This window comes from Pipra filicauda, unplaced genomic scaffold, assembly GCF_003945595.2.
Source record: "Pipra filicauda isolate LSUMZ 115617 unplaced genomic scaffold, ASM394559v2 scaffold206_size1356665_pilon, whole genome shotgun sequence".
In the NCBI taxonomy this organism is placed as follows: domain Eukaryota; kingdom Metazoa; phylum Chordata; class Aves; order Passeriformes; family Pipridae; genus Pipra; species Pipra filicauda.
The window spans coordinates 811,745-837,877 of NW_024104317.1; the positions used below are offsets into that span (position 1 = coordinate 811,745).

The window sequence follows — 26,133 nt, forward strand, 5'->3', positions numbered from 1 at the left end:
CATTTCCAGAAGCAGTGACAATGCTGGATTGCGTTGCCTCCCTCATTGCCTGCTAACCAGTCTCACTAAGGTGAACTAAACAGAGAAACACTGTTGTTTCTCTTGTAATTTCTCTTGCAATTTATTTTCTTTCCTTGTTTCTACCAGGTTAAACACCTGATGCTTTAAAAGCACTGTGATTTCTTAGTGTATACCTGGAAATAACTCATGATGCCCTGTGACCCATCCCTTCCCTGGGGAAGCTGCAGCCAGTGATGCTGCAGGAGAGCAGAGGTTGCCAGGCGCTTCCAGCAGTACAAACCAGAGTGACGCCAAGAGAGCTGGAAAGCAGGGAACGTGCCAACCACAAAAATTAATCTCTGAGTTAATAAAAGCCTGCATGGTTTGAGGTTTGTGAAGCAATAAACGAGTTCAAATTTGCCAGTGACTGAAAAAGAAAAGCAATTAGGTGTTAAGGGGAAACCTTCTAATGGGGATAAAGATAATACACTAGAATATGCAGTGGGTTGAAAAATGTGATGAGAAATTAATCTTTAATTGAAAATTACTAAAGGAATTTTGATGAAGAACATAGAAATGGATGTATCAAAGCAAACCTTTTAACTCTTTTTACTAATAGGGAACAGCAGAATAAGAGCTTCTGTTTAATAGCACTAATAACTTCATAATATTTTTTCTTTGAGTCATATGGTAGGCTCTTTTTACCAGTCAATTCTTCACTCAGAAAAAAAATCTCCTTGGCTTCTTTTCATCATAGTCATTTCTAGGTCTGTATGACCTAGAAAGCTATTTCTGCTTATGTGTTTTACCCCCGTTTTTCCACCAATGTCCGGGTGGAACAGTATCAATTTCAATCTCCCTGCCTTCCTATGTCTTTACTGGGGACACTGCAAGTTTGCAAGGCTAAAAGCAGTTGAGAGCAAAAGTGAGCCTAAGGAAATACCTCATTGTGATCCAAATGGAAACTGGGGGAGTCCTTCATCAATGTGTTGTTAGATGTCTCAAATGGTCACAATCTTAATGACATCAAAGGAGGTTTTTTTGATTTTAAAATGATACATCCTGCTCAAAAGGGGAGGAATAGGCCACAATAAAGACATATATAGATGGGAATTTGGCAAGCTGATAGCAATGGGTAGTTTAGCTGTTTGTAAAAGGGGTAATTAATTAGGGAAATTCAGTGAAGAGGTATTGGCCAGTACCATTCATTACCGCCCAGTGACATTTCCTTGAGGTACAAAGAAAACTCTAGCAGTGATTTAGGTTGGATGTTGGACGGTGACAATTACAGTTCAGTGAAAAAAAAAAAAGCTGAAATTATTCAGTATTTTTTTCTGTTCTTTGTTTGGAAAATGGACAAAACAATGTCCCCACATTTAATTGGAGGTATTTTTGTCCTCCACATGTAACCAGAGTGAATAAAAACCACTGCTAAGTACCCATCTTTAAAATTGCATGCAAAAGTATTTTAAAAGTTGCCTAAGATCACCAAACACTTAGTACTGATTTCTCTACAAATACTGTATCACTGAATTTCCAGAGAATCAGAGGAAGTAACTGTTGAGTCATTATATAAAAACCAGTAACTGATGTGTCCTGGGTAAGCAGGGACAGAGGCTTGGCCAGGCTGACACCAGCCTTTGGGAAGAGTGGTGAGGAGGTCAATGAAGTGTGCACTCAACAGAAAATTGAACTGTGACAGTCCTAGAGTTAGCACATTAACAGAAAATAGATGGTTAGAATTTTTTTTTGAGCAGAAGGCGGCGACCATTCTGATTTGAGTCACAGCAGCTTGGTATTATGCCTGATCTGTGGGTGGCTGCTAAAAGGGGCAGTTTTGTTTCTCATTTTCTTTTCCTCTCATTCCCTTAAATAGTGGTTACATGCCTGCCCAGTGAATCAGTTCTCAGTGGGCCAACAGAAAAATATCTATTTTCTTTTCTTTTTTTTATTGTCAGAATTTCCTGCTGGATCCCTGTGCTGGGCTGACTCACTCCTGAGCTGTGGGGGGATCACTGGAGCTGGCACAGGAAGCTGACAGTGCTGCTGGGGATGTGATGCTCTGACAGGTGGATATAACCCCTGTTCAGTCACTGCTGGGGTTGGATGCAATGAGATGTAACAGTCAATGGCTCCCTTCATCTGCAATGGAGGAGAACTACTGGAAGAAAATAGTAGTGTGTGAAAATAAATATAGACCCTACCTACTGTGGTTTACAGATCCCCTAAATTCATTATGGTGCTCTTCAAAATATTTAACTGATGCATCTGAAAACTTAACCCATCATCTGTCTGAGGGCATGTTTAGTGAAGTCACACAAGTGTCCCTTCTTGCCCTTACAATATTGATTATCTTTATATGTCACCTGAAAGTAGTAGAATTTCTGTCACAGTGGCTGTGGAGGTGTGTGAGTAGGTGGGACAGTGAAGGAGTGGGCAGTTGGCAATGCCACCCCCATTGGCTTTCTTGGCCGGGCACTTCTCAGCTATGCAAATTTTATAAATTTAAACCCTGGCTTCTGGGCACTGAGAGCAAAGTGCACCGAGGTCCCAGCTGAGCACGCCGTGGAGCACAGTGAGACAAGAGAGGCAAACAGCTGGTAGCTGAGCGCTGGGCACATTCCTTGGACACTGCTACATTTCCAGAGAAGTGTCTCTTTAATGGGTGGCAAAGGCAGTTGACAGAAGCAGGGATGGGTTATGAAAAGCAGGTGTAGACCGGACAATAGGAAAGACCCCTTGGCACTTCTGTCAGGCTGAGGGGAGGAGGAGCTGAGTGACCCACTGGCTTTTTTAACCTGGGGCAACTGGGTCGTGTCCCACAGCTCAGCTGGGTGGTACCTCTGCCCAGGGCGCTCATCCCTTACAGGGTTTTCCATGAGCTGATCCCACCCTCTCTCACCACAACATATGTAATGGTCACATTTATTACACAGTGTCCTGCTCCTCTGGCACCTTGGTTGGCTGTCAATCCCACCATGGTGAGAATGCCTGTGCTGGGTGGAGCACATTCCTCCAACAGTGGCTGTAAACAAGTCTTGGCCCGGTGCTGTTCCCCATCCCATGGCAATGGAAGCCTAGAGGTAACTCTGTTGGGTAACTGGAGCAGAGGCCCTGATTCCACAGGGATGTCTTCCCTGCAGCTTTTAGGGGCAACATCCAGACCCCAGTGCCTGCAGGACACGCCATGGCCAGCACACATGGCCTGGGGGACCCCCAAGTGCCTCTGCTCCCACCCTGGGGGGAGGCCCAGCAGCCCAACACCCACTGCCATCCCCGGCTGAGACCTCCAGCATTTCCTGCTGATGTCCCCAGGGAGCCCAGGCTCCAACAGGGCCCCCCTCCCCTGGCCCCACTGCCTGAGAGATCCCTTGTCCTGCCCCACAGAGCTCCGCACAGCTGTCCCCCCATAGCCCTGTCCCTCCATGGCCACGTTCCTCATAGCCAAGACCCCCCACAGTTATGTCCCCCAATATCCATGTTCCCCATACCCAAGTCCCGATATCCATATCCTCATATCCATGTTCCCCATAGCCCTGTCCCCCCACAGCCAAGTCCCCATATTCCTGTCCCTATACCCCTCTCCCCCCATACCCCTGTCCCCCCCGTGTCCCCCCATGTCCCCCCATGACCCCCCATCGCCCCCCCGCCTCCTCGCAAGCTCCGCCCCCTCCCCGCTCAGGCCCCGCCCCCTCCCCGCGCGACACCCGCTCTTCCGGCGCGGGGCGGGGCCGGCGCGTGCCGCTCCGCCGTCACTTCCGCGCGCGCCCCGCCCCGCCCCGCCCGGCCCCGCCCAGCGCGGCCGGCGCGTGCAGCCGGTTGGCGGCGGATCCGCGCGCGCCCCGCGAGGCAGCGGCATCGCGCGCGCGGCGGGCGGGGTGGGGGGGGAGCGCCGGTCCCGCGCCGGTCCCGCGCCCGCCCCGCCGGCGATGGGGCTGCGCTGAGGCCGCCGGTGAGTGGGGGCCGCGGGCACGGCCCGTCAGGTGAGGGAGGGTCCGCGGGGCCTCCAGCGGTGCCCGCGGCCCCCACCGGGTCGCGGCGGGGCCGCTGCTGGGTCGCGGGTCCCGCGGCCGGGGTAGCCCCGCCGCCCGGGGATCGGAGGGGGCGCGGGGCTGGGGCAGGGGCGCGGGCGCCCGGCGAGTCCCGGACACGTGCGCGCCGGCCCGGCTGCCCCGCGCCGCCCCGGGACCGCCCCGGGCTTTGGGGCTCCCTCCGGGGAGTCTCCAGCCCTCGGGCAGCGCTCCCGTGGCGCTCCCTCCGTGCCCTCAGCCCAGCTCCCGGCGGGGCCCGCGGTCCCGGGCGCCGAGCGCGTTCCGCTGGCCGGGCACACGTCAGCGTGTGCTGCAGTGCCGGGGCCGGTGCGGAATGTCGGTGCTCCTGCACCACAAAAAAACTTTCCCAGCACAGGATGAGGACTCAGTGTGTCTCGTCCTTTTTTCGGTACATGAGTCAATGCGTTCTGCTGCTGCTGACAGAGGTTACCGGGTGCTTTTCTATCAACTGAGCTCTGGAGACGGGGATCTCGTACTGCAAGCACCTCTGACAGCCACTGCGTCATCCCAAAGAGGAGGCCTGTTTATGCTTGTTCAGGGGTAAACAGCTAGTGGGTGAATTAAACACTGAGAACTGAAATGGAATTGGTACTTAAGGTGAAGAAGAACTTGATGAGTATCTGCAGTATTGGCTCTAAAAGCTTGCTGCTACCACCAGTGCTCTGGCTTACCTCCTGGGATCAGTGTGTCCCTGCAGGTGCTGTGGTTGGAAGACAGTTTTGGAGCCCTTCGAGAAGCTGAGATAACACAGCCTCCAGCAGTGGGAGATGGTGAACTCCAAACTGTTCTAACATGAGTGCTGAGGGTTGTCTGGCCGTGCTGGCTGGCTGCTTCCTCTTTGTTTGACGTTGCTGAGAGTTTTATTCCAGCTTTAGAGTTGGTTAATGTGTTTTTTTTTCAGTGTGCACTCATTAGGACTGTACGGTATTTTCTTAGCAAGGGCAATCAAGGTTACGTTTCATTTAGCCTATTCATTACCCTGACTGTTATTTTTTTTGTTGTAGGTGACTCAGACGTTGTATGTATGAGATTTGTCCACACACTGGCTCTTCAGACAGGTTAGGGATGTTTTTCTGCCATCAGTTCCATCGTGTCTGAAATAATTGCTACTTTTACCTTTTCTTAAAGTAAAACTGACTTTTGTACAACGCTGTTATGTCCTGTAGAATATTGATTTTCTTGAACCTGTGAAGAAACAGCTTTTTTTTTTAGCATTATTAAATTTACTCTGTGGTATAAGTCAGGCCCTCATAAACTTAATGTCCGTGGGACAGTGTAATGGGTGACAGCAGTAGGTTTTTACTGAACATACACTGAAGGGATGTTTCTCTTGGTATGTGGCATGACAGTGAGGGCTACGTACTGCTACTCTTGTAAGCTGCTTTTGCTTGTTGCCTAATTACAAACACGTTTTTACGAAGTTTAAAGAAAATACACTGCGTAAACTTTGAACTCAGCATGGAACGTTGCAGTGTGAGCACCTAGATCAGCAGGGAAAAACTGATGTGCTCCGAGGTCATCGGCTTGTAAAGTGCTTCAGAAAATGAGTAGGAGAGATCTTGTTAACTTTGTTTTTGGCCAAAGCTGACTATCCATGACACAGGGAGGCAAAAACAGTGAAAGGGATCTGAGCAGTTCTGCAGACTCTTCTCTCCAGCAGAGGTGCTGGACAGCAGCTGCCACCTTCCTGAATACCTCCCAGGAGCAGTGGTGCCTCCAACAGTGCTTTCTAGACTTTGAGCTCATTATACTCTCAGCCCTTAATTTTTTTGTTGGTTGTCTTCTAGAATCAAGTGCCTATTCCTGTGTTTCATTTGTTTCTGCTCTAGGGAGGACTTCATGACTTGGGCAGGCACTAATTCATCCCTAACACGGAGAGGGATGAAACGTCCATGCCCGGTCAGGCAGCCTGCAGTGCCTGGCAAGGGAGTGTGGGGGCTGCTGAGCAGGAAGGGAAATTGCATCACGATGGCTGAGTGATTGAGAAACTTTGTGATTCAGTCCTGTTCTGCTGGTGTCCCATGTGACAGGCATGGTGCATCAGACAAACTATTTTGCTGTGGTCCTAATAAATTATTTTAAAAAACAAATTGACAAAAAAACTGCATTGGTGTGGAACCCTCAGATTAATTTTTCTCGTTTGCCTTGAGGAGGTAATATCCTCACTGTCTTCTGTGTGGACTATAAAACAGTCAACAAGACACAGATTTTCAGTCATAAGGAAACAAATTCCATTTGTTCTGTGCGAGTAAAATACCTTTTTATTGTTAAAGCCAAGTCGAAGTGGGTTGCCCAGGTCATAGAGGAAATCTGACATGGAAAGGTCAGGTTTTCCTCAAGCATTTTGACCATTGCACCCTTGTTCCTTTTTCTGGGAAGTTTCAGATACGGTTTGCTTTATTTCTGTAAACAACAGAAATCTGCAACAAGGGATTACTTTGACTTAGCTTGTCCAAGGTCTGTTGTAGAAATTATTACTTCTGGTGTGATAAATGTCTGAGTTTAGTGCTGTGCAGGCCAGGCAGAACAGTTGTAACACTTTCCTTGTTTAATGTCTGTGTGGTATGAACCCGATGGTAGCTGGCATGGAGAGAAGAGATTTCATTCCTTTCTTACCTTGTGAAACAAAGTCCTTTAGTTAATTATTCGAATACTTTGAGTTTTGGAAATTAGAAAAAAAAGGTTTCCTTAGATTTAATTTTCTCAGTGCCAAAACAATACCAATGTAATATGAAAATGCTTGTGGCAGCGTGTGTTTAAACTCACGTTTCGAATGTCTGCAAGAATTATGTTGGAGAGCTGAGCTTTTATTTAAGTGCATGCATTTTTTGGGCAGGGATTACTGGTCTCCACAGCATGGCATCTAGTATGGTCAAACCTGCTTTGGGTCTGGAGTTGTGCTGTTGTGCAGATGAGTAGGTTTTGTGTACTTTGAGTGGTGAAAAAAGCCCAACATTCTGACTAGTGCTTGGGTCTCATGTTTAGCATGTGAGAGTTTTCATACAAAACAAATCCTAGTCCAAAAATCCTAATTTCAAAATTAAGCATGTTTTAAATAACAGTAAAGCTAAAATGTTTCCCTTTCACTGTTACACAATAGGCTAAAAATAGTTTTCATTCATAAAAAAGCTACTTCCTTTGTTAAATAATCTGTAGCAGAGAACGAAAGTTCATTTTCTAGTAAACTGTGATTGTATCATAGCTCCAAGCCTGACACCTTTATTCCTGATTGAAATAAGACTGTAAACTTTAATCTGTCATTGCTGAAAGGCAGGCTTAAATAAAAAAGGATGGGTGATTCACAGTTTCTGTTCAGGAGTTATGGATGTGTCTACACAAGAAGCTGAAGTGCTGTATCTTGCTGCTCCTTTTCTAAAATGTACAACTTCAGCACCATCTTTGTGGAGCTCTGTGTGTGGGTTGGGATTGGGAAGGGGTCTTTCTGGCCATGGGATCTAGCAACGTGATCTGAAGTGGTGCAGTGTCAATGGCATTCGTAATCCTGTCGGTCTTGCCAGAATTAGCTGCATTTTGCATTCATTCTGTATTTTCATTGTGTATTTCATTTGAAAGAATTTAACCCTTTTTTTTTTTTGTGATTCTGGTTTATTAGAATTGTGGCGTTGCATCGTTCATCTTAAAGCAGCTCTTTGGAAGAGGACCAGGTACTGAAACTGGTAGCAAGTCCGTTACTTTTTTTTAGTTGGATTGAGCTTTTTATGTGGTATTTAAAAGACCATCCTTCAAAATCAAAATACCCAACTCTTTATTTTTTGACCTTTAGCAAAGTTATATAATGGTGATATTTTCAGTTTAGAGGGTACATATAGCAACAAAAATGGCAACTCCTTTAAATTTTATTCTAGCTAGAAGATGTCAAAATGAAAGGTGATAAATGGCAAGGCCTGTGAAATCAAAGCTCTTGATTCTTTTAAAGGGTAGGAGATAGAACAGTGTAATGGAAGGGATTTTGAGAAACAGAGAAAGTACCAGCTTATATTATGAGCTTTTACTGACTTTGGATGCAAGATTGAAATATATGTAGGGTGTGAAAGTAGGTCACATTATGAAGAACATGTATAACAGTCTAGTAGAGGCAGATATTGCAAAGGCCAAAGTGCAAATGGAATGGCAACTAGCAAGAGGCATAAAAGCCTTTAAAAGTATGTTAACAGTAGGAAGAAGATTGTGAAATGTCTCACTTGGGAGGGTATGTATCTACAGAAGGTGCAGAACATTTGAAGTTCTTAGTGCCTGTTTTGCTTGTCTTCTTTCACATAATGTCATGCAGGTGCTTAATCTTATTAATACTTGTGATAAGGTAGTATTTTACACTACAGTGTACTTCCCCAAGATGTTTCTCTGTCTGCTGACCCTGATAAGCTGCACTGTACAATTCTCAGAACAGCTCAGAAATATTGTTTAGAAATACTCAGAAGTAGTAGAAGACTGGCAAAGGATGAGTCTTCAAACAGTTACAATGGGAGAGAGATGAGGAAGAGGAGTTGAAATCTGACAGTTTCCTTTGTCTCAGTTTTTTCCATGAGTTGAGATTAATAAGTAAACATTCTGTTTTCAAGTGCTTGGAAGATACAGCGGCATGAACTGATCTGTGGGAAAAGTAATTGTGTCCAAAGTCTTAGTGTCTTTCTACTGTGAAGCAAAAGGCTCTGTGGCTATGGCAGAGGCAGTGGAGGTTCTGTCTCTTGATTGATTGATTGATTTATTTAATAAGATTTACCTCATTTTAGTGGTCTCATAAGTAAATGGATGCATGATCTGGGGGTAGATGAACCTATTTGGAGAACTGTAATTAACAATTCGGTGTTAAAATGAGAGAGTATGTTGAAGGGTTCTGTCCTGGGTACAGTTGCCTTTAATGAAAACATCAGTCAACTGGCTGATTAAATGTACTTATTAAATTCTCGGGGCCTATGTGTTGGAGGACATGATGAGAGTTCAAAATAACTTCAAAAATAGCATGGCATTCAATAGGGACAAATGCAGAGTACTGCACTTAGGCAGGAATTGCCAGCTGTGGAATTGCAGGGTGAGGAATAACTAGTTAGCTACTAGAAAAAGGACCTGGGGGTGTACTGGATCACAAGTTGAACATGAGTCAGTGTCATGCTGTTTGCAGAAAAGGCAAATATCTTCCTGGGATGTTTAAACAGGAGTATTGTCTGAGAGATGTAAAGTTTAAATCCGTTGGCTTTATTTGCTGTTGGTATACAGTCAGTGTGCAGACAGCATCTGTTTTGGATGCCAAAATTCAAGAAGAATTTGGACCACTTGGAAAGAGTTCAGAGTAGAGAAATGAAGTGATCACAGTTCGAGGAAACAACTTCATAAATGTGGAAGAAAATCCAAGTTATTTTGGCAAGAGATGAGGAGTTTAAGGGGAATGCAAGAGATTTCAAGTATTTAAAAGATTTGTAGGAAGGAAATGCTATTTTCAGTGACCGTGATGGGCAGGTTGAAGTGGGATTAAGTTCCATCACGGAAAACATCGATTAAGCTTTTAACATTTCTCAGAGTAAAAATAGTGCTTGAAGAAGTCTTTTACTGGTGGCCATGAAGAACAGGTTTGTATTGAGAAAGACTGGTATATGGTTTAGGTTGGAGAATAGACTAAACTGACTATTGATGTCCCTTTCATCTCATTATATAAGATTCTAGTTTTAGTTGGCGTCAAGTTTGAGGCAAGGCGGGAGAAATATGCATGATTCCTTTTGTCCATCTCTTGGTTGTACCATTTGAGTTTAGACCTTATAGAGGTTCAAATGGTTAGAACCGTGGTGCTTGTATTGGTTTGGAAACATGTGGTGTTCTGGGTGTTACTGTCTTCTCTTGGATGCTGCCTCTTGCCAACGGAGCAAGTTTTCTTGTGCTGTCAGGATGTTCTACATCTCCATGGTGGAGTTACTGTGTGGTAGCAGTGTGTGTGTGAGTTAAGCATAGCAGAGAGCTGATGAATTTCCATTCATTTTAGTAGTCTTAGTAGCTTCAGATTACTGCTTTACACTCAGGTGATAATTCTGTAATGCACAGTTACAGAGGTCCAGCTTTGGCTTTGCAGATCTTTTTGAAGTTCACATGCTTTGGTGTATTCACCAGTACCAGGACCCAAAGTGATGGACCCATTGCAAAGTGGAAGGTCCAACTGTGAGTATAGCCATGCTATTTTATATATTATTATTTTCATGCACTCTTATAATTGCTTTTGATTGTCTGCAGTTGTCTGCATGACAAAACAAAGGATCCAGCTATTCCTTCTATTTCAGCAGTTGATTTGTAAGAAAACTGGAGTGTGTGAAAGCACTTAATGCTGTGCTTTCATCCCACGTCTCCAGATCAATGAAGAAAAGTACAGTTACCCTTATGAACTCCGCCCTTTAGATCTGTCGTGGTGTTTAACGTCAGCAATAGCAAGAGCTTATCTTCAGGAGGCTACATTTAATGCAGCAGCAGATAGCAGGAGCTGAAAGTTCAGTGATGTGGGTAATGGTTGGCCTCCGATGTGGAGATCATACAGTGTGTGGGCAGTTACATTGCATTACCTGCCTGACTTTACCTTTACCCTGTAATACTATTTATTGAACTGTATAACTTTTGGGCACAGATTCATTTCCTGAAAAGTCTTTTTACTGTTGAATTGCTAGGGAATTTTTTCTCTGAGGAGAGGGTTAATTTTTCTTACCTCTGTTTCTCAAACAGGGGGACTATTTTTATCTTAGAGGGTTCTTAACGTATCTGCCATTGTCACTAGGTTGTGAAGGCTTGATCCAAAGCCCAGTGAATTCAAAGTGTTGTTCCATTGGTGTGAGTGCTCTTTGGCTGAGGGTCCTGCTGTCTGGAAGTGGTGCTTCTGTCACTGTAGCAGTACTCCAGATCTGACAAGCCAGCAAAAAGTTCTTTTCAGACCAACTGGTAATTCAAAGGGAAACATAAAGGGGCTGTCCAGTGTGCAGTCTTGCAGAGTGCATTAACCCTATCTTCAGCTGGTCCATTGGGTGAGGACCACAAAAACGTTAAGTAGTGTTTCAAGAGAGGATCCTGCATCATAACCATGCTTTATGGCTAGAGGCAACCTACTGAACCTTAATACTGAATACTGAATATTGAAGACTTGTGTTGTGGAAAGGAGTAATGGTGTTAAGTCCAGTTCGGACAGCCAGGCTTTAATGCCAAGAGTGTATGGATGAAACAACTTCTGCCTGTTTGTTGTCTGTGGAGTTTTACTGCTGCAATGGCTATCTAGTGCTTGGGTGAGATCAACCTGTGATGAAGGGCATGTGTCTGGAGCAAAGGCAGATGTTTTGTGTCTGAGTGAACTGAAGAATGTGGAAAACCACTATTATGCAGTCTCTGTTGGTTGAAAGTCTGCTTGGGCTCCTGACTTCTTAACTTTTGTTAGTTCACCTACAAATTTTTGTTTGCAGTATAAGTTGCATTTTTTTATGACCATTTCTTTTCCAACAGAAATAACTTCAGTAATGAACAGGCAACAATGTAGGAACTCATGTTTCACCACATGAATTGCATGGCTTTTGTAGGGGGAGAGCACAATGGAAAATAACTCATGGTCTTGTCAGCCTGACAGTCCTTGCTCTGTAGCATGCAGATGTAGGTATCCTCATAGCACTCTTCCTCTACCACCCTTTCTGTTATCCAGCAACATCCCTTCCCCAGAGAGAGACAGGTTTTGTCAGTAGTGAGACTGTTGGCATAATTGCATCCTGACCATGTGTTATGGAGGACTTTTGTGCCTCAAGCTGGTCCTGGGATGCTGGTAGTGTTTGTAACACCAGTTCTTAGCCTGTGTCAATTGAGTAGTGACTATCTGTGTGTTAAATTGCAACTGTCTCTTTGCTGGAGATTGCTGGTCCACATAACTCCACTGGTAAAACAGGTCGTAGAAGTCTTTGCCTCAGGTTTCAGTGTGAAGTATTTTGAATTTGCATTGTCTGTATCTTGTTTGTGGAACAAATGTAGAGTACCTAATTTTTTTTCTGCCTGCTGTTATCCTCTGATGGCATAAATGATTGGGAAGAAATAGTACATTGAATGCCATAATTGTTTGTCCACCTGAAGTCAAGTAACACTTGCACGAACGTTGATGGATGTGGTAGAAGAACTCACACAACCTGTAGTCAGACAGTTGTGCTGGTTTATTAAGGTACTGTCAAGAGAAGATTGGGTTGAAAATATTTTGGTGTGCACCCTGAGAAAATACTTTTTGTTGGCCTATTGCTAAATTGAAGTAGTTCACCTTTTGTAAAGCTCATTTTCCTTGGAGACTGTAATTTTTGGTATTGTGGACGTTGAGCTGTACTTGTGCAGTTCAGTTTGCTAAGTTTGTGGGGCAGTATTTTGTGGTGAATCATCTGTTTGGTGTTTCATTCTATCCTCCCATCTCATCTTTGCTAGATTCCTGAAGTGTGTGTTTTATATCTATGCTTCCCTCTGTCAGAGAACATCTTTGTTCATGGATACTAATTTTGATTTTAGCTAGGTTAATATTTCTTAATTTTGAAAGTGTGCTAGTGAATCTACTATAAATGGCTATGAAAATGGGATTGATACCTATAACATCAGCTTGAAAGATAGTAAAAATTCAGTAACTTGTGGCTGATTAATTTCTTAATGTTCCATAGAAGTAACGTAATATTTATAGCTTCAGACTTTTTCAAAACCTTTTTGATTGTTTTTCTTTCATTCAGATTAAGTAGTTGCTTGGCAGTTTCCTCTTCTGAATGCTGTGGCCAAGGAGAAACCAAAGTGCATGTTCATATGATGAGTTGTGGTAGTGATTGAGTCTTTCACAAGTTCTTTTGTTTTACCTTGAAAAAGGAATGCATTTTTAAAAACTCTGTGAGGTTGTTGTTATGTTTGATGGGACTCGATGAGGAGGAATGTAATACTGAAGTGATGGCCAGTTTAATTCCCTGCTTACTTATGAAAAGTCATTAAAATATTTGTTTTACATCTCTCATCTGGTGAGCCACCACTGTTCTTGAGTGAAAATGTACTGGGTGTGATAAGTGGGATCTCAGACTCACAGGGTGTCTGAGGTTGGGAGGGAACTCGGAAGGTAATCTTGTCCAGCCCTCCTGCTCAAGCACAAAATCATGTCCACATGAAGTGTATTTTTTTTAAATATACATAATAGTATTTAATCCTCCTATTCCATAGATGATTTTTTTTAATCATCAGCACTTCATGTAACCAGCAGATTAACTAATGGTTTTTAACTGATCTTAATTAGCTACTTGTGTAGTGTACTATTTTCTCATTTATTTGTGGCATTAATGTATTATTTGTCACATGCAAATCCTTGTTGGGGATGAGATGTTGACAGATACTGAGGAGACATTGAAAGATACTGACAAGGATGATCAGAAGTATGGAATGACCTCTGGAAGGGAAGCTGTTAATTGTTTCTACATGGAGAGGATTGAAGGGTGTGGGATAAAACAGTTTTATAAAATAATCAGAGGTGTCAGGAAGGGAGTAAATGAGGCATGACTTTACTGTCCCTTCAAATACAAGAAGTGGAAGGCTTCAGCTAAAACTGTTAGATTGAGGGTCAAAATCCTTCTCCATGAACTCAGGTGTTCTTTGCAGGATGTTGCCAAGCTTAAAATGTGCCCTAAAATGATTTTAGAAAACCTAAGAAAAATCCATTTACTATTAAATAAAATGTTAGGGTATTTGGCTCATGAAGCTCTTGAACTACAAGTCCCTGGGACTGGAGAGTGTGCACTGTGGAGCATCATTACATGACTCTACCAATGCTCTCTCCTTGATTGCTGCTCTTCAGGATGCTGGGGAAGTGCACATTAGATCTGACCTTTCTGGACTGTTTTTTTGTTCTCTATTAGCCTTCAGCCTGACTTTCTGTTCTTTGATACAAAGGGTATAGAATAAAAGCTACTCAGGCATTTATTGCATGTGAAGTATCGTGGCAGTCATCAATGGTGCTTTAGGAAGCTGACCTCTGTTTTCACCCAACATTTATGAAAAAACAATGCTAATGGGGGAAATCTGAGTCAAGCATCTGGACCAGACGTATCTAAGAAGAAACTATTTTTGAATATTTGGCTAGACAGTGGTGATATTTCAGTTAGTGAGGTCAATGCTTGAGGAAAAAGCGCTCCTTGATACATTTAATGTACTTGAAACATTTGTCTTGCTTTTAAGAAAGCTAACTTTCCTCCTTACAGCAGAGAAGATGGATATAGTTACATCTCTTAGTACTGTTATAAAAAATTTTGTTGGCTAGGAAAGAAAGAAAAATTCTAAAAAAGGTATTTCAAATGCAGACATAAATAGTGTTCTAGACATGACATGTTAAGGGAGAATTTCTCCTTTAAGGTAAGCATGTGGGATGAAAGTTAACTATAAATTGAGTGATAAGCAAAAGCTATTACTTATAGAAGAAGCAAGACTTGAGACCTTTACTGATGGTCATCAGTGCTGAGAAGATTGCAGGAGTTGAAGGGAGATCTTGTATCAGATTTTTGGAGTCTGTTTCTGTTATACAGGAGATGTCTCCCACTGCTGATGCTGTGGAGGTCATTCCCAGGAGGCACAAAAGCACTGCAAAGTATCATTTAAGTGGAGCTATTTGAGGTAATGATGAAATGTATTGTAGTAGGTTGCAGGGAAGTCATTTAATTTCATGGATTGTAGAAGCCCTTCTCCAAAATATAAGTTTACTAAATCTCTCAAACTCTTCTGGGTTTGTAGGACTGTTCTGAATGACTGGGATGTAGTAGCTGGATGGACGTGGGCCAAAGTTTACATTGCAGGCACGGAGGCATTGAGTTAAATGTTACAGTCCTGTATATCTGTTCTCTTCTTGTCTTTGTCAACCTTCTCTTCATGGAAGGAAAGAGTGGAACTTTTCCTCCTTGGTTTTCTCAAGTTACCTCATATGGTAGTTGTGAGAGTAAATTCGTTATGTTCAGGAGCTAAGCTGTCAGGTTGTATAAATTCCTGTGCATAAGGAAATTGTCTTCTACAGCAGTCTAATCTCTGAATGGAACTGGTCTGCAGATTTTTCTGTTACTTATTTCAGTCACTGTGAATTTGAGATCAAGGCAAATACATGGTAATATGTGACATCTTAAATTGTATTAAATTCTTTTATACAACCTTGTAACTTTTATTTTTTGTGTTATATGATATTTAGAATTTTAGCAGTTTCTGTCACGCGTAGTATTTCTATTGATTGATGGGTTGGTTGCACACAAGAACAACTCTTTCCCAGAAGTGTTTCTGATCTAAGTAAAGTGAATGTGCAACATACTTGAGACTCTTTGTAAATTTATTATGACTATTTAAAAAAGTGGTGTTTTCAGTAAACATTAGAAACCCCAGACTCAATGGATAGATTTTCTTATAGAATAAATTTTTAGAAATGAGTACAATTTGGTACTGTTTCTGTTATTCTAGAAAATACTCTTGTGTGTGTGTTTAGCAGTTACATAGTTGAACTTAAGAATCTTTAATTAATACATTGTGACTTCAGGAAACTGGAGAAATACTGCTGCTTTGTCTGAGAAGGATTGGCTGAAAGCAGTGAAAGATATTAAGTCATACTAAGGATGGAAAAGAAAGACGCTAAAGCCGATTGCTTGCTTATGATGAGTATGACTGCATGTGCCTCTGAGGAAACAAAAGTTAAATGTCTAAACTTTAGAGGAAAGTTCATCTCTTGTGATTAGTCTGGTTGTGCTTGATGATCTGCCTGAAGGTGAAGAGAAGTTTGATTCAAATGTTCTTATGTTAACCTCAAAAATATTTTCCAAGAATTTAGAGGAAGAGGAAAAAAAGTCATTGCCTCCTTTTATTGAGCATCCATACTACAAAAGCAAATATATCCCAGGAAGCAGATACTCTACATCGCACAATAAGGCGGCAGCCACACAGGAAAGGTTGGGCTCTTGGCACAGCCCCTGAGGGGAAATGCTTCCTTGAAAGGACCTATTGTTGCTGGGTCTGGGTCTTCGGGCTCCCACTTCTCCCCTAGAATGGTTGTGGGTCTCTTGGTGCTGGCATGGGGCATGTTTGCCATCTCCATTATCTGGCCATAGTAGTGTTGGTTATTTAATCCGATAGAAGGACCGAGTAAAGTTCACGCCTCGTGTGAGAAAGGAATGTTTTTTTGGAAAGAGCTTCAGTGCTCAGCTATTGAAAGCTCATGCTGGGTGTAATGGCACCATGCCTTGCCCAAGGTATTTGAAACAGCTTAACTTTCTCTTCCAAGAATAAATAAAACATTTCATTGTCCCAGTTGTCAGTCTGTGAATTCTAACCCAAATGTCTGGAATACTCTTCCAAGAGAGAAAAGAAACAATAAGCATCCAAAATAAATGTATGCTTTGTTGTATTCCCTGACTGTGGGACAGGTCTTCTTTCCCTCATGGCAGCTGGGTAGGAGATCTGGAAACCTGAAAAGGAAACAAGGAAAGACTGTATTTCTGTGAGCTTGAGAGTGGGAACAAGCTTTGGGCAATTTTGGCTTTTGGTGCTTGATTTATCAGTTTAAAATTTTCATTAATGTGAGTAGCTGCTGCCTGAAGTCAGATAAATGAGATACTGGAAAGGTTACGTGGTAAAATCTTGTGTAATTGTCCTTGAGATGAGCAACAGCTCTCCTAAGTTCTCTTCTAACATATCTTCAACTTGTGCGTGTGCTGCTACATTAGTAACACATTTCTAAGCGGTCTGAGAATAGTGATGTGAAGACCAGGTAGAAAGTAAGTTTTGAGTATAGTATTGGCTATAGTACTTCGTTATCATGATGAATTGTGTTTATTGTTAGATGTAGAATTATCTTTCCGCAATGTAGCATGTACTCTACTATAAACATTGCAATTGCTATTACAGCCTGCAAAAAATATACTTTACAAAGAATACACTCTACAAATGTAAATACAGTTTTGGTTTGGTGATTGTTGGATACAATGGTCTTCCTTAAGCCTAAACACAGAAACAAAAGCTTGTATTATAACAGAAAGCCCAAGATGGGAAGTGATAAAATAGGTATTGAGTGGAGGGCTTTGTTAAAATTTAGCTCGTGTACTTGTAAAATTTCCATGTATTCATTAAACTATTATGTCATTCTTATTGTTAGAGCTTGGTTAGTTGACTAAAGTGTTAAGCTTTTGTTTGTAGTACAAATTATAACCTTAACTCCTTTCAAAATACAGTTGGAGGATTTTTAATCTTCCATAGTTCTTTTAGTTTGTATGTCTTACCCAAGCATCTGTTGTCCATGATGTGGATAACTTTGTATTTAAGGGTTCATCTGCAAGGTACTGGAGAATTGTAAACTGCATCAGCTTCCATTTTTGCAAGGTGCATTTGTCAGGGTTAGGGTGCCTCTCAAGGAGAGTATCTCTTGTGTTTGTAATGTTAACCACATGCTTGTAAAAATACAGATACGTTCAAATAATACTGAAAGCTTTACAAATGCATTTAAACTACACGTGTAAGCTCATGGTAGTGCACGTTGAAGTAAATGTGATAACCTTTTGTTTTTTGTGGACACAAAAACATGATAGCCCCAGACCTTTGGCTAAGTTGTATATCACCTGTAGAGGGCTGTGTTTCAGTTTCAAGGTGGTTTTTGAGTGACATGGGTTTTGTGTTTTGGAAACAGGCAAAGAGACTCTCCCACATGGTGTCAGAATTGCCAGGTGGTGTGAGAAGTCTCTAGCATTGTGCTGCAGCTCAGACATACGGATCAGTCCAAGTCCAGGGTGTAGCATAATCCCGTCTGCCACAAACCATGGCTGTGGTGCTGGGTACAAAGTGGGAGTTGTCACTGCAACAGTGGCACACACCAGAGCAGCAAAAATGCCGAGTGCCGGCACACCTGTGTACAGAAGCTCCTTGGAGACTGAGAATCTATAAAAAAGAACTTGGGAACTCATTCTTTTAAGGAGGTCGCGAGACTAATGATGAATCCTGATAACACTGTTTGGTGATGTCATAATGTGCATTTTAGCAGAGCTTTCTTATAGCCTTTTAAATAGACTCCTAGCTTTTTAATTGCGAGTCTATTAAAAATGGTCCTTTTTTCATTCTGAGTGGCTGCAGGTTCTGCCCATCTGTTTCAAAAGCCACCAGTGGAGAAATTTTAGGAAATAGTACATTATTTTTATAGATGCTGAAATAGGATATCTTGGGATATAAAGGAGAAGGACTGGAAAGTAAATATGGGACTTATGTCCAAGACACTGTGGGCAGAAATTTTGTTTTCACCTCTTGAAAGCTTGAAAACTGTTCAAAATTGCTTTTGGGGGATTGATTTTTATCTTGTGCAGCATATTATATGCTACATTTTGAGAAGAATGTGCTTGTGAATATTTTTTAATCTTAATTTTTTTCTGGTCCTTTCTTTTTCTTAGCCTTGTGTCGTTGTCAATTTATTTATTGTTACAGCACGCTTTAAAAGAAGCCAGTGTTTTAGATTCAGCTTTTCAGGTATTGTGTGTGGAACTCATTGGCAGTTGGCATGGGCAGGAGCTGCAAGCTCAAGTAGCAATAACTGATAAGACTTTTCCTTCTATTTTTATAGCTCCACTTAAAAGTGCACTTTTTCTGGAGCGTGTTGTCCTAAGCTATACCTAGAACTTTTTTCCTTGCTTGCTGGCAATTCTGACTTGAGGATAAATATTAAAGATGCATTGAAGGTGGATGTATCGAATGCAGCTTTGCATGGCCAGTGCTACCAAGTTTGTACAGCCCAGGAGGTCTCATTAAGTAAGATGCAAAAGAGATCTTGGGTCAAGAGCAGATTTTTTTTGTGTCTGCTGAGAAATGTTTCTATGGTCTGGGGGAAAGGTGTTCTTAATCTTTCTGGAATAATTTTGAAGAATTATTTTCATTGTTTTTTACTGCAGTACTTAGATAAGAGATACTGTGTTTTGTATGCATATGGGCATATTATAGCATTCAAATTTGAAATACATTTAATATTCAGAGCATCTTTTGGCATTTGGCCTGAGTGCAGAACTGTCTTCCAAAGCACAATTCTCCATGGATGTTTCAAATGACCCTGTGCAACACCTGATGCACAGCCCTTGTAAGGTGATGTGGAAAGGTGGCTTCTGTGTCAGGACAAAAGAATCAGTCTTTTTCAGTCACTTTGGAAAATGAACTGCCATCCTCTTCTGTTAATGGTTGACTATAGCCCAGGCTGAGTCTTCATCTTTCCCAAGAAGTTGTGTGTAGTTTGAAATGGAATATATTCTCAGAAGATACATTCATTCCTCTCCCTGGCCTGTTATGGCTCTTCTTGCTTGAGTATTTCTTCATGTTTAATTTCATAACTGCCAGTATGGCAGAGATCGAGCATTAGCTGATGTTTTGTGTACATAAGGCAATTCTCTTATCTCCATTGTAGGTCCATTGCATGAATCCAGAAAACCTTTACTATAATGCTTGGAAAAAGTGGACTATTTGGTAACTGCTTTCAGTGTGTGGGAATCTCATGTAACTAGAACAAGAATAAGCCCTGGTGATAAACATTGCCTTTGTAAGGTCTGTTACCTTGTGAGGTTGATTCCTTATTGGGGTAAAGTGCAGAAATGTTTAATTTCTGCATGACCTAAATAATGTTTGGCTTTCTAGTTTAAAAGAAACTAACTTTTTTCCTGTGTTTTGGCACCTAGTCAGGATACAGTTGAAGATTACTTCCAAAGTATTTTTTAATTCAGAAATCTTAAAGGCTTTTAATGGCATTGAGCTATTTAGAAACTTAATTTTCAACTCCAGAGCTGTAAGGTGTCTCTTAGTGTAGGATGCATTTATTGTAAATAAGTTCTGAAAGAGGAGGTTTAGCCTTTTCAGTAGCCCTTTTGGATCCAGGAGAGCCAGGCAGGTCACTTGCTGAGACAATAGATCAGGATGTCAGTGATATGAATCATGTTTGATCTACACCAGGATTGTTTTCTAGACAGGTCAGTCAGGGGGTTTTTGTCTTAATTTTCTTCCTGTATTAGTTTACAGTGTTTGATTTATTTAATGACAGTGAGAGCTGGGTAAGATTTACTCATATTAATCTTTGCACATAGGTGGATTTGAAGTTTGGCCTGTCTCATGCACGTCTCCTGCTTTTTGTCTGCCTTGCTACGTCTGTGTTTGCCCTTCATGTTCTTGCCAAAGCAGAGCAGGTTGAGCCTTGTCTTGTACAGAAAAGTAACTTCTTTCTGTGATATTCAGGTAGTGACCAACTTTCCTTAGCTTTTTAGCACTTGATCTCTAAAGGTCGTCTCATTTGGTGTGTCTGCTTCATTTATGCTCTGTGATAAACTGTAAAATGCTGAGAGTGAGAAATGTGTGTATTTCTGAAGTGCCGCCTTTGCCATCGATTAGCTCCTCAAAATGAATGTTGTTGTCTTCACTCACAACCGCTGTAAATACAAGGAAGGGTTTGGTCCAAAGCACACATGCTTTTAGCTGGACAGATAGTATCAGGGCTCGTGCATGGACCTGCAACTGTCTGCAGGCTCCTGGTGAGGCATTTGTCCTTTGAATAGAAGGAGCTGGACCGGGAGGCTGATGCCTGGAAGCACAACCTCCGCGCCAGCCCGGCCACAGTCTTGCAATTGTTTGGCCACACTGGAGGGAAGAGGAAAAAAAAAAAAAGCATTCCAAGCAGTGCCAAATTTTCTTTGATATGTTAATCTTTTGATAACAGTTTGAAAAGCCCTTGGAGACTTTTTTTAGATTTTAGACAAAATAGTTCATTTGTCAGGACTTCCCTTGTAGATAGGGTCTCCGTTATTAAGAACTGCCTCGCTAACTCATGGTAACAAAAGCAAGTGGAGAGGACAGCTGCTGGACTGCTTGGTGGTAAGAGAAACTCTTAGTTATCACAGGATTTTTTACAAATATCTGAAAAGAATAAATAGGGAGTGTTTAAGATACAAATGTGTTAGTTTATTTACTCGTGTATTTTAAGCAGACAGGTGAAAACATAGCATAAGCAAATGTAATAACTTGATAATTTTTTGTGAATATCCACACATGGATTTTACTAGACTTCAGCTTTAAAAATTATATTTTAATCTGAGAAACTTGGGTTTTAAATTACCCACTGATTGCGGGAAATATCAAAAGTTTCTTTTGAAGCTGTAGTTTTTCCAGACCTTGAAATTTTTCTCTTGAAATTTCCACTTATAATGAAAAACTGGAAGAATAAACTGATGGCAGCAGTGTGTATATAAATGAGTTAGGGTATTATTATATATAAGGATTGTGGAATTGGGACAAATGAATAGAACAGAAGGAAGATATCTTTGCTTCCTACCTCCCAAATCAAACTTTAAGGGTAAAATTTGCACTGAAGTAGTTTACTAATTATGCCAACTGTTAGAAAACTGACTTAAGGTAAACCAATAGTCCTTTGAAAGTGTTGCTTGCAGAACTCTTCAGATGTACTGATTGAGACTTGCCGTGGTGTTTTTAGAACAATTTCTTTAATAGACATGCCATAAAGTCACTTGCATCTTTTATACTGTTGCTACAAATGTTTATTGCCTATAAATATTTTGGTAAAATTGCTTGGTATCTTGGTTGTTTAGTCAGGATAGAAGAACAAATACCTATTGGTGTAGTAATTCAGAAAAGGTGCACCATTTTCTTCACTTTGGGGGATGCATTTAGTTTTAGGCTCTGTACACTGCTGTAATTTCTTCAGTGGTCCAATTTGTGATTTACTTTAGCTCCAAAATAGTATCAAATCTGAAGCTGCAGATGCTGTCCTACTCACAGCTTCATACTCTTTAGGATGGAGACAAATAGGAAATGCTGTTTAACTTAGTTTTGATGTACTGTATTTTGCAAAGTTGCAGATTTACTGCTTAAGCTTGTGACTCAAATGTATGCTCTCAGAAGTACTTGCAGTTCGGACACTGTTCACCTGATCTCTAGACCATGTGTTAAATTTATATAAGTCCCTAAGTTGTTCTAAAACGTTAGAAGTGATTTCATTCTCTTGATCTTGGTGGCAAGCAGCATTTCTTTTACAAACATTTTTGATATTTCCTATCTCTGTCTCTAGAGTATGCTTAGCTATACAATAGCTCCATAAGTAAAAATTATGTGAATGGAGTGACAGTAACTTTCACCATTTCCATTGGTTTTAGCCCCTCTTTTATAAAGGTTTCTATTTTCAGTTTGTTAAAGGGGGAGAGGATTTCTCCAGCTATTCACTCCAGGGAGCTTGGACTGGAGAGAAATTGAGCAGCAGTGTATACTGTGCATCAGAGACACATTATATTTGGATATTCCTATGTCCATGTTGCTTATTGCGAGTGGATTTCAACCTCACTTCAATTTGAGTATTAGTAAAATGTCATACTCTGTCATGGTCTGAAAAGTCCAAGGCTCATATTTAAATCGTTGATTAAAGATTTAAATGTTTAAATGTTTAATTTTCCCTCCATATTATAGAAGAAAGTAAAGATCAGAAGCAGATTGCTAAAGTCTTTTCTGAATTGGTGACATTCCTTCAGCCTGAAGTCACCCAAGGAGGGCAGCCCTGTGGAGTCCCTGTGGTGGTGTTCAACCCCAATTTTCAGCAGGGCAGTGAGAGACAAACAAAGCAGTTACCTGTTTGAACTCTTGATGATGAGCTTGTGCTGATGGTGTGCTGGAAGGGATACGATTGGAGAAAGAGTGCTGTTCTTCGTTGTGGAAAAGAAATTATTTTCATGACCCATCAACTAAGAAAATATCTCTAATGTTTTCTACGTATAAAGATTAGAATTTGAGTTTAATTTGGAAAATTACTGGCAGTATGTGCAATGTTGAGAATGTGTGTGTTAGTTGAAGGTTGCTCAGTAGATGAGTATAAAATAATGCAGATGGAGCTAATGATGCGAGTCAAAAATAGCCTCCTAATGCTCCTCATGGATTCCCTGTTTGATTCTACCCAGGTGTTCATAGAACTCATTGAATCACAGGAATTATTGCTGGTGTTCTCAGTGCTGAGATTTCCCCTTGTGCTTCTTCAGACCCACAACTTGATGCTCCTTCATTGTACTGGAACAGCCCCAAATGAAGGCAATTGCACTTCTCTCTTGTGCTGCCGTGGTGTTCCATAATGTGCCTGTGCTGATGTGTTGGCCATATGGAAATTCCAGTTGAGATCAATTAATCTGAAATCTGTTTGCAGATATTTTGCTCACTGTATCAAGTTGTTGCTCGGTGTGTCTGTCAAGTTGGAGTGTTGCCTGCAGGCACTGTTTTTGGTGTTACCATATATTATAGGGGGAAAGTGCATGTTTGTTTAAGAGCACATTAGTTCAAGTATGATTAATCTAATAATTCTCTTCTGGAGCTGTGAACTCTATTAGAAGTATAATTCTGTAAATACACAGAACTTTTTTTGGCTGCGTGACTTCTTGATTGAAAATGTGATTTTATGGTGTACATAAAATTTTTTTATGTGATTAATTCAAAGATTGTCCTCAGGAGCTTTCTTAGCAATCCCGTGTAGATTTAGGACAGATTTTTAACTGGTTTCATATATACCCATATCTTTCCCAGAATAAAAAGCTGCTTAGTGAAGAAAAGGGGCAATTTAAGCAAAAGTGTGGTTTAGAATTTGCATGACTTGTGTGGTTTAATTTCCAAATAAATCTGCAGTAAGATTATAGATTACTGTTGGAATAGCAATAGAAAATTTTCCGTTTAATAAGGCAAGGAACAAGTGAGCTGGTGTTTCTATCAAAGGAGACAGTTGTTGCCAAGTTAGCTTCCTTCCATTCAGAACAAAATGCCAACTGTATCAAGCACTCAATTTATGAAGTGCTGAGCTGCTTCTCACCTGAGACTGAGCTCCGTGTCGTGATGCACTTCTCTGCTTTGAGCGTGTGTTTCTTCTACTAGGACCTTATTCAACAGTGGGAGTGGATTTCTGAGGAGACCTAGATTTGGGCAGCGAAAGAAACCTTTTCTGTTGGGTTCCTGCTTCATTTGTAGGGTTAACTGGAAAGGAGGTGGTAGGTTGCAGAAAACACGTGAGGATGTGATGATGTTGATAAGCTGCAGGAGTTGGGAGAAAGGACCCCTTGAAGTTGGCACTGCTGATGAACGTAAGTGCGTGGATCTGAGGGCTGGCTTTGAGGAAACCTGACTTGGAGTCTGGTGATTTGGTTTGTGAAAATGTTGGGGAGTTAACGACAGCAAATAAGTTGGTAATGGTTGTGCTACCTAATACTAATAACAGCCTGAAAAAGCACAATTACAATAACTACTTGTGCTATGACTTAATACTTGAGGACTGGTTACATGCTGTGATAATAAGTGCTGTTTTCTGAGAAATTTATGTAAGTGCAGTAAATAAAATCAAAGGCTGTACCATGTCAGTGTAGAGAATTATAGTTAATCTGTGTCTTGGCAGGTGAGCACTGGCTGTTCAGTGGTTTTAACTGTGGTAGTTGGTCCTGTGGAAGTATGATATGGGTGCATTAATTAGACATTGTACACAATTATCAGGACAGGGGTGCCCAAATGAAGGTTAGATGCAGTTTTAATTTCAAAAATGTACCTTTTTGACATGGTACTTTTGATTTTACTTGTTTATGTGATGCTGAAAATTGTGATGAGCCTCACAGTATGGTGTAGCCTTTGTAGTTTTCCCCTATTGCAATAAGGATCTCTATATTCTCTATATTCTTCTCGTAGACAGCTTCATATTTTTTCATATCTTTCCCTATTCATGAAACTTGTGATTATAATCTGTCCTCAAAGCACCTCAAGATCAGCAACTGTGAGAGATTTACAAAGAGAAATGAACCTTTTGATACAAATTGAATACTGAAAGAAGGGGAAAGACTGACCATTGAGCATGTCCTGATTTAGAAATACTAAGCTGGGGACCAAACCTTTTTTAGCACGTACCTATTTTTCTGCTCGGATGAGAAATGCACATCTCAGGGGTACAGTGCCTTTCCTCTCGAAGGATAGCCCAGCTTCTGAAAGCATCTGATTGGCACTATTACATATAGAGTAATACAAATGTGTAATATTGACCTACTTTTAAGCTTTTTTTACAAGTTTAATTTACATTTCCATCATGAAGCTTGTAGAATGTACCAAAAACTGCTTACTGCATGTAGAATGTTAGTGAAATTGATACAAGCTTCCTCCCCCTCTTTCCAAGCCTGCTGTTTCTGCAGTATTTCACTTATATTCATCCTGTGTTCAATTTTAAAGCTTTATAGAGCTTCTTGGATCATTACTTCTGGAAACTAGTAACAGTGCAAATTTAAGATCTATATTAATAGTTGTCAGTGTTTTATATATGTGTATGCACTTACAGAAAGTTAACTTGAAACAACCTCAAACTTAGGTATAAGATCAGTGATGTTGCATCAATTTTTAATTCTTTTGTTGTTGAAGGTCTTCCATATCTCAAGTCGAGAAGTTCCATATCATACTAAACATGGAGAAAGAAGAAAAGAAATATGTCAATAAAGCAGAGGAAGATGAGATGGTAATGAATTCTGTACATCTATTTTTATACAATGAAAGAAACACATTTTCAGAGTTTTCTGTCTAAAGTGGGCATATTACATCAGGAAATGGACTGTCTCAGTATTAATAATGTATCAATTTTATAAGGTTATCTGTGATAATATTTTTTGTTATTAAGAAATCTAGTCTTGGGATAGGACAGGTTTTTGTGAAAGCCTTTGCAAAGGTTTTGGATGCTGGTTGAGGTCACTAGTCCAATAGATAACACATTTTGGTACTTAATATTTCTTCTTTAAAATGAAAATGGAAAAGAAGTGGGTTGTGGGTTTTTTTGGTGGTGGTTGGTTGGTTTTGTTTGTTGTTTTTTTTTTAATCTCCAAATCCTGGAGCTTTTTTCTTATCATTTAAAACAGGCTAATGCTTCATAACATGACTGTACTTTGCATACTCTTGCATATTTTTATTTATGCAGATAAGACCCACTTCTGAGCACCTGACAAGAACTTTTGTGGGTATTTGGTAGCATGTAAACTTTGCTTCCTACTGGAGCGATGATACCTCTTACCGTTTGTCCCGG

At 41.0% G+C, this 26,133-nt stretch overlaps 1 protein-coding gene across 3 annotated transcripts in view; it reads left to right on the forward strand.

Annotated features, from left to right (window-relative positions):
* The first annotated feature begins 3,895 nt into the window (after nucleotides 1-3,895).
* ATP13A3 (ATPase 13A3) overlaps nucleotides 3,896-26,133 on the forward strand; it is a 57,450-nt gene continuing 35,212 nt past the window's right edge. The window contains exons 1-3 of one of the 3 annotated variants that reach the window (XM_039380886.1): nucleotides 3,902-3,952; nucleotides 5,057-5,110; nucleotides 25,482-25,575. In XM_039380886.1, the coding sequence (XP_039236820.1) occupies nucleotides 5,073-5,110; nucleotides 25,482-25,575 (132 nt within the window). In that variant the 5' untranslated portion in view covers nucleotides 3,902-3,952; nucleotides 5,057-5,072. Of the gene's footprint in view, nucleotides 3,953-5,056; nucleotides 5,111-7,708; nucleotides 7,718-25,481; nucleotides 25,576-26,133 lie in introns of those variants that run through there. The other 2 variants (XM_039380887.1, XM_039380888.1) reach the window with 2 other exon arrangements.